The 13,417-nt window shown below is 32.6% G+C and overlaps 1 protein-coding gene across 1 annotated transcript in view; it reads left to right on the top strand.

Moving 5' to 3' along the window:
• LOC129220731 (putative ammonium transporter 3) overlaps positions 1 to 13,417 on the top strand; it is a 90,593-nt gene that overhangs the window by 66,372 nt on the left and 10,804 nt on the right. The window contains exon 6 of the mRNA XM_054855160.1: positions 1,910 to 1,969. Within this exon, the coding sequence (XP_054711135.1) occupies positions 1,910 to 1,969 (60 nt within the window). The remainder of the gene's footprint in view (positions 1 to 1,909; positions 1,970 to 13,417) is intronic.

The following is a 13,417-nucleotide window of genomic DNA, read 5'->3' as shown; positions in this document are numbered from 1 at the left end:
GCTTTATTATTAGTAAAGATAAAGAAGATTCAGAAACGTGGTGAAATTCTTTAATGTCGCCTGAAACCTGGATAGAAAAAAGCGTACCCCCTGGCAAAACTCGCACAACTTAGTCGTATTTCCAAAGTATTATTCTACGACGTTCACTTCAATTTGTGTATTAATTATTTATGAACCATATGGAACATACATATATGTTTCCTAAGTTCAAGATTTATTTTATAAGCTATTGAATACAAATTATTTATAAATTATATTTTTTCCATGATTTTGAGTGAGTCATGAAAATCTTTTAATACGAGCATAAAACAACAAAAAATAAAAAATAAAAAATGCATAGTAATTTTATTTTAAAAGCATCACAAATGTTTTCCCCCCATCCTAACACCTGCATTCATACTGCTTTGTTTTTACTTTTAATCAAGATGATTTTCTAATTAAAGTTTAAGTGTCATTAGCTATCCGAATATTTCTGAGTGAAATTTCTAAGTGGAATCAAATTTTGGAAATTAGTTGTATCTTTAATGGAATACATAGACACACACATTTGAGGCAGTGAGAAGGAAAAGGGTGCAAGTGCCAAAGCTAAAAATTTCGAGATAATTAGTGCAAATGTTATTACAGCCTCTTCTTTGTTGTGAGGCAAAAGAAATAGTAGCTCTAGTGGTAATAGTAGTTCTGGTAAGTGTTGCTATACAGCAAGATTTAGAAAAAAAGTTCAATGAAAGAATCCTATTTTGGATCTGAACGTTAAACGCTTTTTATTCAAAACTTAAAAAGTCCACAAACGCCCCTTCGCTTCTCAATGCCACATATGTTCAATGAATCAACACAAAACCTACTCGACCAATGTTCACAAAATTCGATATAAATCTAACTTACATCGCCGTTCGGTAGGAAAAAACCAAAATATCTTCATACCCTACACTGTTAAAAATTCAGGAAACTTTTATGGTAAATATTACTGAAAAAATGGAGCGTTTACAGTACAGAAAAAAATTACAGTAACTGTACCAAAAAAAAATAAATGATTGCAGCGCAAATCGATACACCATGTGACTTACAATGCAAAGCCCATAACACCGTATTTCTCCTTACTCATGTGTCCTAACTCGTATGATGGGTAGCAAAGCCGACTGGCAGTCCGAAGGTCTCGAGATCGAACTTGCATTTTGCGTTTTCTAACTCTCGTTTATTCTACCGTAAAATTTTACAGTAACATAGGATTTTATGGTAAAAGTTACTTGCAACATAGATGCCAGTAACTTTTACCTTAAAATTTCTGGATTTTTTTAACAGTGTGGTGTTAAAACAGTCTTAACCATCGAAGGCGAATGGTGTTAACTCTTCAAGGACCGGCTTAACGGTAGAGTGTTTTTTTTTTACAAATAAAACTATTATCAGTTCTGTATTTGTAGAGTGTTTTTTTTACAAATAAAACTATTATCAGTTCTGCATTTTATATTTATCGCGTACTGATGACCAGTACGTGGTCCACAAAAAAGGTAGGAAACATGTGAGCAACAAATAAAATTTTCATTGAATTTTTTCTCGAAATGCACAAGATCAATTTAAGTAAGTTAATGCACAAAAAATTACTAATTGCATAAATTAATTACATTAAAAACTGAACAGAAAAAATTGTTTTTCTTAGAAAATAAAACAAATATTTTTTACGATGCTCGGAAATTTAAAAAAAGCTTCTAAAATTCATCGCAGTATAAAATAAACACTTAAATACAGTTGAAAGAGCTCTAGCAAACTCCGGACAAACCCGTGTACACAGTTGGAAAAAAAAAAATTGTCTTCGATGTTTTCAAATTCAACTCTAACGTCGCCCCCGGTTGCATGAAGCAAATTATTTATGCCTGTTGACTAAGAGTGATGTTTGCTTTCATTTGTCTTTCAGATCTGCTATTGTGACGATCAATTCATCCGTTGGTGGTGGAATTGCTGCTTTAATATTCAGGTAAAGTCAACCCTTTTTATTTTTTTACTACTAAATATTCTAAGAATATATTTCAAAGAATCAAATTACGTAACTGGAAGATATTGCCTGCAAGTAAAAAGTTTAGTAATTCTAAAATTTAGAAAATGAAAGTTAATATTTTGAAGCTTGAAAAAAAATTCTATCTTGACTGTATGCAATAAGAAGTCAGTTATTTTGTAGACACAAAATATAAGCATATTTTTTACATTAACTTACTGAATTTCGAGATAATAGTATTGAAGAATTTTCGTCATTAAAAATAATATGTTCTTTAAAAGTGTTAGAAGGCAGTTAATGAGGCTGCAAAATTCTATTTTTGTCGTGAATTGGAGCTTAGAGGGGGAAAAAAAACAAGTTCGGAATTTTTCAGTCTGTCCTGTAAAATAGAAAATAGGGGGGGGGGACTGTCCTCCCCCTTAACCAAAAATGAGTATGCAAGTTTATGAAAAATATAAATTCTTCAATTCTGCAAAATGTCATAAATATTTTAAATTACATTTAGTCCTTTGAACGCAGTAGCATCAACACAGGGACGGGGAGGGGAGGCTTTGCTCCGGTTAACACATCTCTTGAAGGGTGATACTAAAATGGATTTAAGAGTTTACGAAAAATATAAATGCTTCAGTTCTGAAATTTTCCCCCGGACATTTTAAATTATATTTAATCTATCAAACATAGTAGCATAACTACGGGGGAAGGAGTGGGAGTTGGTTGCGTCTGCTGATACCCGCCTTTGTGGTACAACCCAAAATGTATTTAAGAGTTTCTGAAAAATATAAATGTTGAAAAAAATGATCTATTTTAAATAATGTTAAATCTAGCAAACGCTGTAGCACCTCTGGGGGGGGGGGGGGGTACTGGTAAACACACACGAGAGAGAGAGAGAAAATGGTTTCAGCACACTTCAAAACGTGTAAGTCAGTTGAGATTTGAAAACTTCATGAATCCAATACTTTGTTTGGCTTATTAGATAGTATGTCAATGAAAAGTCTTATTAAAATCGTTGTTACTTTGATTTTTCTGCTAGGTAAATAGTTTTATAATTTTATACTTTGAAATCGCTAGGATTCTCTTTTATATTTTAATCCGTTCATATTTTTAGTTTTATGGAATTGAAAGGATGATATCATATCCCAAATATTTTTCATAACTATCTTTGAAAGTTAAAATTTAGCAAAGCATTAAAAAAATATATGTGACTTCACAGTACAAAACTACTATTTTCAATGTCAAACCTCAGGAAAATTAACATTTTCCGTTCACATAACTATATTATTTTAAAAAAATCTTAGTTTTTACAGATGGGAAAAAAAGAGGTTTATTTACTTATACATGTCAGGAGCGAAAAATATGACGATTATTTTAAAGTCTCAGCTCGCTTACTGGAGCCTAAGGCGTTGGACAAAATTTTTTAGCGAAAGTGTAACCTTATTTCCTTGGAGCGGTAATGACTAATGTTAGTTCTATTTCAACGTTGTTATTATGTTTGTAATTTATTTTGATATTTTCAAACATCTTATCATAGAAGCTAAATAACAAGCAACTAAATGTAAGTATGAAATTATAATTTTGCTTTTGGAAGAAAATGTTTTACGTGGATACGATTTAAGTTTGCGTCTTCATTTTGAGTTTCTATCACATTAAAATAATTTAGCAATTTAGATGATGCATTTTTTTTAAACCAGGAGTGGAATTAAAATTTCAAGATGTTTTTCAGATCTTAAACAATATTAATACTGAATCAGAAAAACTAGCCTCAATGGAATTTTACTCCATCGGCAACCAGTTGAACGAATGTTTCCAAACAAGGATTTCTTCTGCTACAGTTTACTTTCTTCTTATTTTTTAATGCCAAACAAATTTCGAAATTCCTTTTCTTGCGAATGCAGAGCAAGTAGCCGCATTTTACGCAATAAATAAATAATTAAAATAAAATGAAAAATCAAAATAGATTCAGAGTTAACGTAATATATTTCTAAGAATAACACGAATTAAATTCCAACTCTTGGTTTAAATTGTTGCAACCATTCTATGGAGCAAACTACGTGTATTACCGCTTTGGTAAATTTCTTAAAGCATTGCCAGGTGGCGTATCTACGTTCTAGAGTTGTGAATAAGACTATAGGTTCAAAAAACGAGAACCCTCAATGAGAAGCATTTTATTATATTGAATTATCTGTACCTGCACAGCGATACCCGCGCTAAGAACTTAAAGAATTTCTCTTGAACACATGAAAATCTCCCCTTCCCGCACACACCATAAAAAAACAGTAAAAAGTTCCTTTGCAATTTAAAATATTTCTCAAAAGAAATAAAAATCATTAAATTACATTAACAGTTGCTTTAAAATGTCAAATAATCCACCAACGTTATTGTTTATCGCCTATCTCACCAAGCGATCAAGCTGCCGAAACCTAGCCGATTAGCGAGCGAAGCGAAATATAATCAATTAGTGATCCGATCTTTTTACCTAAAGCGTTTAAAAAAAACACCCACTCTCTTCCTTCTCCTTCAAAGAAAAAGAGCGTAATTAAAATACACATTACATCTTAAAAAAAAAAGTGGAAAATCCTGTCCCCCGTAGAAAAAAGAATGTAACTCAAATACGCAACGCAATTTATACAAAATGGTCATCCGCTCCACCTAGAAGAAAAAATGTTTTAAAGCAAAATTCGCATTGCAAATACAAAAAGAAAATCCTGCTCCCCTGTAGAAAAAAAAATTAACTCAAATACGCAACGCAACTTACATAAAACCAGATGTGACTTTTATGTGAAGATGTGAAGTATTTATTTTGATATAAGGATCGCGCACACCAGAATAGCTCTCAGATTGCAGAATTTCTTCCTACTTACTGAACACTTATCGTCATATATTTTGGAAAATATTCACACAATATCTTTATAAATTATAGCCTATATGTTATTCTTTTGTATAAGTTTCTTTTCTTGTAAATTTTCAATAACATCCATTCAATAGTTTTTGCGTGAAGGAGTAACAGATAACCACATACATTCATGCATACAAACTTACGCGTTTTTGAAGATGTAAAGAGTGTGAAGGTAAAAATCCTCATTTTCTTTAAAAGCTTTTAAACTTCATCTTTTTTTATTGTTTTAAATCCCGAAATGACCCGAGGAAATTTTTATCTAAGAGGTCGAGAAGAGGCTTTTAGCCTTCAAACTTACCATTTTATCCGAGGATAATGCAAGAAGTTTTCAATTACCTAATATAACTTTCTAAAACGGTGAAAACTTATAAGAATTTTAAAAATCCTGAAAAAATATGATAAAGAAGAAATTTCCTTTTTATTATTGTGTTAAGTCTTCAGCTCATCTAAGCTAAAAAAAATTATATTTCATGACTAAAAATAAATTTCCCCCTTAAAATGTTGTACGCTGACATGAAAAAAAAAGAATTACTATCAGAAAAAAAATCTATTTGAATCATGTGTATTACTAAGTTAGAGTAAACGTACAATCATTCAGGGTACCCTACAATTCCCTACATTTTACTGTCATATTTGGTATATTTCAATGGTGTTATTGCATGTATTAGCACAAAACCGAAGGAAAACTCCTATATTATTGAATCGCTGTCCAAATTTTTAAAAAATAACAATTATGAAAAAAAAAAAAAAAAATCAGGCTTAGATCACATTTAGCCATGAGAGAAATATGGTGTGAGATAAATTTGCTTGATAAAAGTAGTGCAATTTTAAACCAGAAAAAAACATCATTTCGAAGTATTTGAAAAATACATTTTTTATGCCACAGCATCAAACAAATTCTATAACTTGTTTGTGTTACATTGCATGGAATATCACAATGTTGGGCGAAAATTTTCAACAAGTTCAAATCAGCGTTCAAGATACCCACTTTAGAATGATTAGATTTTACAATTTGTTTCGTATCGTTATGCCAACTTATTTTGTAAAACAAGACGCATAAAATTGAAATAACTTTGCAGAAAAGTACTGAATGGTTACTTCTATATGCGCTTCCGAAGTTTAATACACAGGTGAACTCCCTTGATACAGCCACGGTTAATACAAAAACACATTAAAAATATCCCGAATAATTCGTTCATTAAAATGTAAGTTTCGGCGAATACAAACAGAAATTATTGATATCTTCACTGAAAATTCTTGTAATTGAATACTGCAGTTTTCTTTTCAGGAAGTATTCATTATTTTGAGGTTGTAGAAGGCATAGTTTACATCGAGATGCAAATATTGTGTATTTGCTTGTGAACATTTCAATTTGCTTTGAGTTAAAAATATTTATTTTCCACTGTGGATTACAATATGTCTTTCAGTTTATGATTACTATCTTTTCCATTTTTCTAAAATTTTAAGAAATGTAAGTTGAATTTTTCTGAATGTAATAACAATAGGTACAATGTGCATTTCCCTGGTAGCAAACATCGTTTCATAAACGTTCAAAAATGGTTTTCAACGTTGTGACAACCATTTTAAAACATTTACGAAACGTTTATACGTTACGTGTGCTACCTGGGTTAGCAATAAAAACAGAAGTAATTCTTTTAAAAATATGAGTAAGTATTCCATTTTTTTCACACTATCACTCAAATTCTCAGATTTTTGGCATTACGTATTGAGTTCAACTACTTAATAATACAAAGTTAACCCTCCTGGCCCAAAGTTGGCAAGAATAATCATAATTGACTTTAGTTTAAAACAAATTAAATATTTAGATAAGAGATACCAAGAAACAATAAATTTTTTCTTGTCCCAATGATTTCCAATACTTCAGACGGAACTTGTTGTTAGAGTATTTATCCTATAATTTATGCGAGAAGTATAATTTCAAACGAATGGTGTTCTTCTCACGATGAACCATATTTGAATCGATCTTTCTTGAAAATGATTTGCTGGTAATTACTGATCTCGTTGTTTGACGTTTTATTTCTCTCTTAATGATCGAGAAGTGACGTCCACAGCTTCAAAAAAGAATTTCAGAATTGAATCAAGTTGCCAATATATATTTTATGTAATTATTTCGGAAATGAAATATTGGATTTTATCAACTCATTTAACCAATTATTTTTCGCAATGGAAACAAGTTATTTTTATCTATGCCACTTAATAACGGTAGGACACCTGTAAACGGTAGAACCCTGTGATAACGGAGATAATTCTTAAATGATTAACTAATGAAATCATTATTTTCATTTTTAACTATTTGCCGGCATGTGGTGTCGTGATAGGTTGCCCTTGTTCTGGTTCAAACCTTGCCCCATAGGGTGGATTTTCAAGATGCAGAAAAATTGTTTCCCTTCCTTCAAGAGATTGGATTTTCGTCTCTAATTTAGGGTTCGTCCTTTTGTCCTTGTCTTCATCTCATCTTTATGCTGTTATAAATGTTTTTATTTTATTTAAAATTATTTCTCTAATTAATTTTTTGGTTTGTTACTCAAAATTTCAAACTTCGTTTATGTTTTTTTTCGGGTAAAAATTTTCAAAATTCCAGAAGTTTTGTGTCCTTTTCTTTTTGGACATTTTCTCTTCTTTGGCACCTTTTTTTCTAATTTAAACAATCGTTTAGCGCAGTATAGCCTTACTGAGGCTCTCTTGCGACAAAAAAAGAAAAAAAAAAAAAAGAAAAACCGAAAATTCAACCAACCAACCAAAATGTTGAAAAATGCCAAAATGCCATACTCCATGAGATGCCTCCAGTACGCATTTTAACGAGTTTTCTCTACTAAATTGAACTCCTAAGTGCAAATTTGCACATTGTGAACCTTTAAATATCTTTTTGAGTTGAAAAAAGTTTCGTTCAATTTTGAAAAGTTCAAAAAACTTAACATTAGCGCCTACAGGCTCCAGAAAAAGAAAAAAAACATGAACGTATGTAGAGGAGGGTCATGACCCTCTTCTTTTTCCGTCGTCTAAGTAGAGGACAGTTTCAAAGACAAATTTTACGTCATTGAATAAGGAGAAAAGGTTTTGTTTAAAACAAGTTTAAAATAGCCCTCTTTTCCCATTTTAAACTTGTTTGGGTGTACAGGGTTTAATTATCTTAACTTGAACAGTGGCGGGTTTACAAATCTGAGGATCAGCCGCATTACATTTTTGAGACCCCATGTAGTCAGAACTAAGTAAAAGATTTATCATATGCATTTCTGAATCCCCTTCGGGGCCCCTATGGTCATGGAACTCCCTCTAAATCGCGACATGGTAAATCCGCCTCTGAACCCGACAATTAATTGGTGCGCGATTTGGATTTCAGTTAATCAGTTTTTGCATTATTTCTATGTAACTGTAAAGGAATGTGGGGCAAAATGAAATGCGGACATTTTTTGCTCTGTTTTCAGCGCCACTAACTGGTAACATTTTAAGTATGTAGTTGCACATTATAGTCTATTCCAGTCGGGGGAAAAATACCGTCAAAATTTTTATGTCAGTCTTTTTTTTTTTTTTTTGTTATTTTAAAACGATAAAGTTCTTGGTATTGACATTTTAAATGTTAATTGTGACCGTCTAATATTCGGCGCAGTATTTATTTAGTCATATATTAAGCTTATTTGTATTTTAAATAGTATGTACAATTAGTCAAGTACATGCGGTGGAAAGTGGATGGGACAAAGTGAAATAGTATATTTCGTTTGCTCATTCAAATCATTTACTGCCTCTTTTACGTACTCATTTATTGAGTAATTTATTTACATTCCTTCATTTAGTAATTTACTTCTTTATTCATTTAGTTGCTTATTTTCTTATTCATTCACTCTTTTACTTACTCATTTATTTTTCTGACCATTGATTAATAAATTTATCTCATTATTTTTTTCTTATCTCTTCATTTATTCATTCAACCTTTTATTTACTGATTCATTTGATCGAAAATACTTTTTATAATCGAATATAAAATATTTAATCAGAAAAATATTTTATTTTTCACTTGCCCAGCGAATAAAACATTCAGTAGAAAATAATTATCAAAAAAAAAAAAAAAAAAACTGACAGCGTAAAAACCAAAAAAAAAAAAAAAAAAAAAAAACCTAAAAAGAAAAAAAAAAAAAGCTCAGCAGTTTAGAATGTTATTAAGTACTACTGAATAATTACACCATTGAAATAGTTTTAAAATCGATACATAAACAAATTATAAATTCAAAAGCAGAATAGAAGGATTAACAGTTGAGACCATTCCTTTTTGCCCAATCAAGGAAGCCCGTAAAATGAGAATGGGCGCCCCGACTACTAATCCTTCTATTATGCTTTTGAATTTATAAATTGTCTTATGTGTGAAACGATTATAAAACTATTTCAATGGTGTAGTTATTCAGTAGTACTTAATAACATTCTAAACTACTGGGGCTTATATATTTTTTTCTTTTCAGTTTTTTTTTTTTTTTTTGGTTTTTACGCAGTCGGGTTTTTTGTTTTCATTTGAAATTTATTATTTTTTTTTAACACTTTTTAGTTAATTTTCATTACCTTAGTTATTACAATTATAAGATGGTAAATTTCGCAAGCTTGTCATTTCATTGCGATAGTTTATATCATGAGGATTATTAAGTAACTTGCGGTGGTCTAAACTACTGATTATTAGTCTTACTGGGGACCTAACTCGGTTTAAGGCCTTATATGCTTGACCTTAAGCAAAAATGCGTGAATTTATGTCAACCACAGCTATATAAACAGCCTGCATAACTCATGATAACGCGAGTTCGGAAATGTCCCCCCGTCAAGCAAATCTTTCTCGCAAAACTAAAAAAGCCCGTCAAGAAAGAACACGTCGCTAAACTCAGTCCCCTGAATCACGACAAAAACAAATGCATCATGTTAAAGATGAAAATCGAATCAGTAGACTTAGTAAACGAAATATTCAGGCAGTGAAAACGCTGCCGCCTGCATTTGTAGCACGCTGTGTCGTACGCAAGCAGCGTGACATGATCCATAACTAACAATATGGTGACTGGTTGTCGATATGTTGAATTTTGATTACTGTAGTGACACTCCCAAGGTCAAGACAAATCGACTGACGAAAGAATCATCAAATTTGGCCAAGGCGTTTAGCCTCAACGACGCCATATAGGAACAACATACATACATAGACTTATAAGTACATTACCCTCCTTTGCGACGCGCATACGCAGTCAGTAAAAAAAAAAAAATGAAAATTTTCCACCATTTTTTGAAGGTGCAAATTTGTTGCCAAAAATTAAAAAAAATATCTCAATGCAAGTTTTGTTATGCAAGCAAGCCAAAATAAAATGCTCTCTCTTTGTGTACTGTAATTCTCAAAATACATTTCCAGTTTGTTCATTGTGAAAAAGCTCAGTGATCTTAACTGTTTCACCTTGCCCCACATTCCCCGACGAAGAGAGATATGCTAAAATATCAGGAGTGCACACTGCACATCCCCCCCAAGAGCAGAGGCGCACCCCTTTAAATATCGCGAATGCCCCCTAAGCGCTAGAGCCCCCTAAAAAAAGACAAATACTCCTCAAAACACCCCCCAAAAAATTTTAATGGCGTAGTCTGCGCCATGACCCCCTCCCAAGGGGGCACCCCTGAAAATGTTGGCTTTTTAAAAGGAGTGTTTTTTTTTTTTTTTTTTTGAGCAATCACGATTGCTTATTGCTTTTATTTGACTGTTTTGAGGTCCTACGATTTTATTTTCCTACTAGCACCTTCTGCAGCACCACCGTCGACCGGCCGCCTCATGATGCTGCTCCTCCAGCGAAAACAGTCTCCAAATTGTGTGAATATCCTACACTTACACGCATACATACACGCACGTGCACACACAAACATATACACACACATACATACGTCTACACACACATACACACAGACACCTACACACCACTACCCACACACTCATGCCTGCACACAGACACAAACACATATGCCTACACACACATACACATACCCCCTACACACAAACACGCATACCCTCCTCCCACACACATAAACACACACACCTGCATTCACACACACACTCGTGATTGCGACAAACATAGTTAGAATTCAAGAGGTCAAAATTCAATTTTTTTTCCTGCTCTTGTTACCGTTTGTGTCTTGTGAAAGAGGTCACAAAGCTTGCGGAGCTTGTGAAGACAATATTTCTGTAATAGGCTGATTTAGTAATTATATTATTAAAGCTACAGTACAGTCTGCCCACGGATCAAATGATGCAGTGAGAAGCAAAGGGATGTAAGTGGACATTTTCAAGTTTTGAGAAAAACACGTTTAAAGATAAGGTCCTAAGTAGGCTTTCATTGAATTTTTTCCATAAATCATGCTGTTTTGCAGCACCCACCAGGGCTACTAGTACTATCTCTTGCCCCAAGACAGAGGAGGGATTCACCTATCATTTGAACTGGTTATCTCCGATTTTTTTTATTTTGGCACTTACATCCCTTTGCTTCGCACTGCCTCATATGGAATTGTCAAACATCCAGTTAAGACAAGTCTATCTGAATGATGGGGAAAAGTAAAAATTCGACGGGCGTGTTCTGCTCATTTAAATGTGTCTCTGCTTAATTTAGAGGCTAACGGCTAACACACATCTGCTGGCATCCCAGAAAACTAATACATGCGTCCATTTCGGCCAGTAAACTGGAAGTCTGCCTTTCCATTTAATCGGTGTTCAGACTGTACTATGACTTGACTCGTTTTTTCATACTTGAGGAAGTTTTTTCGCTAACGACAATTCAGTAATTAAGCTTTTGCATGAGGTTATTTGCCTGCAACTCGGTTTGTTTCTTATAAACTAATGAGCCCAAACCGAGACGAAATTACGTTGTCTAGAAAATGGAAAGATTTTTTATTAGTTGTAGTTTGCAATACGAATTTATTACATTTAAGGAAATTAATTGTTGTTTCATGCGATTCAGTCATTGCTCTACTTCATTTTTTTTTTATCAGTTCACTATTTTAATCGTTCTTTAAATTTAATTTTAAAACCATAGCTTATTTCACTTTCAATTGCCGTCGCTAAATCTTAAAAACATTCTTTTAAAATTTTGCTTTAGAAATTACTTTTCTTTGAGTTGACGAAATTGTTTTTCACTGAAAATTACCGAGAGAGAGAAAGAGAAAGAGATTAGAAAACGGAGACGAAACTTCATAAATCAGAGTTCTGTAATATTTTGCAAAATATTATTTCAAACTGCATGCAACCGCTTTTCCATTTATTGTTGATCACCCAACTTCTCTCTCCATAACTGTGAAGCACATAACGGTGAATTTTCTTGCATGTATTGATTATTTAATTTTTCTCTAAGATCGTTAAAAACCTAAAATCAACAAGATGTTACCAGATCATTTGACGTTAGGCGATTTAATGAATAAACTGATTAATGACTATCCATGATGACGTGATTTACGTTGTCTTTTTAGTAAAGTTTTTCCCTCGGTTCTCTTACATCCTCTAAAGATGGTTTTAATACAGTACTCGATTTAGCTGAATTATCAGGAGCGCCGTGGTCTTAAACTTTTGGGAGGGCAGAACTGGGGTTGTTTCCATCAGCCAAAAGTACTACTTTTAGTTATTGAAATTAATAGTATGAGCAAATAAAAAAAAAAAAAAAACATGAAGCAAGGAAAATCTTATTTTCAAAACGTTTAATTTCCAATTATTTTTTTTTTAAATGTCCAATTTTTCAAACAAGGCGTGATCTTTATGATGTCACAAGCGATAAGTTTTGGTGCGTACTCCACTGGCGCGCTGAATGCTTATGCTTGCTGTCTTCCACGCTTCCAGCTTATGATAATTCAGAAACGAATTAAATATTGCACTCTAGTCTGGCTATCAACTATTTCCGGTATATGAGAGTGAAGATGCGATTTAAATATTATGCTCTGTGCTAATGGCATCAGTGAATGGTATTTCATCACTTGTGATGTCATGTGCAAAAGCGTAAAAAAATAAAATTGAATCCTAAAATATTTTTTTATTAAATATTAAACTTTCCCAAATTATTTAAAAAATGGTCAGACCCTATGTTCTCTGACCATTTTTGAGCATTTTGACCATTTTTGTGCATGAAAAGCATATTATATCAGAAAAAAAATACTTTAAAAAATTCGGAAACGACCTCATCCTCAATTAGACGAATGGAACTCCAAATTTCGCCGAATGATGATCATTTTGCCAAATGGAACTCCAAATTTTTGCCAAATGATGATAATTTTGCCAAACAGGACTTCAAATTTCGCGGAATGATGTTTTTTTTTTGCCAAATGGAACTCCAAATTTTTGTCAATTTATGACAGTTTTGTCGAACAACTTCAAAATTTTCCGAATCGCCAGGCAAAGTTTGGCGAATGAAGAAATTTTTGGAAGGTCACAGCGACCTCCCATGATTTTAGTTGAATGAAATCACAACGGTTGCCCATCCGCACAGGTTACGTAATAAACATTTCTTCGTTTTGCATAGTTATGTGTGTGTATA

This window comes from Uloborus diversus, chromosome 4 (genome assembly GCF_026930045.1).
Source record: "Uloborus diversus isolate 005 chromosome 4, Udiv.v.3.1, whole genome shotgun sequence".
Taxonomy (NCBI): domain Eukaryota; kingdom Metazoa; phylum Arthropoda; class Arachnida; order Araneae; family Uloboridae; genus Uloborus; species Uloborus diversus.
The sequence above is the reverse complement of the archived record's forward strand: the minus strand, read 5'-3'. Positions and strand labels throughout refer to the sequence as shown.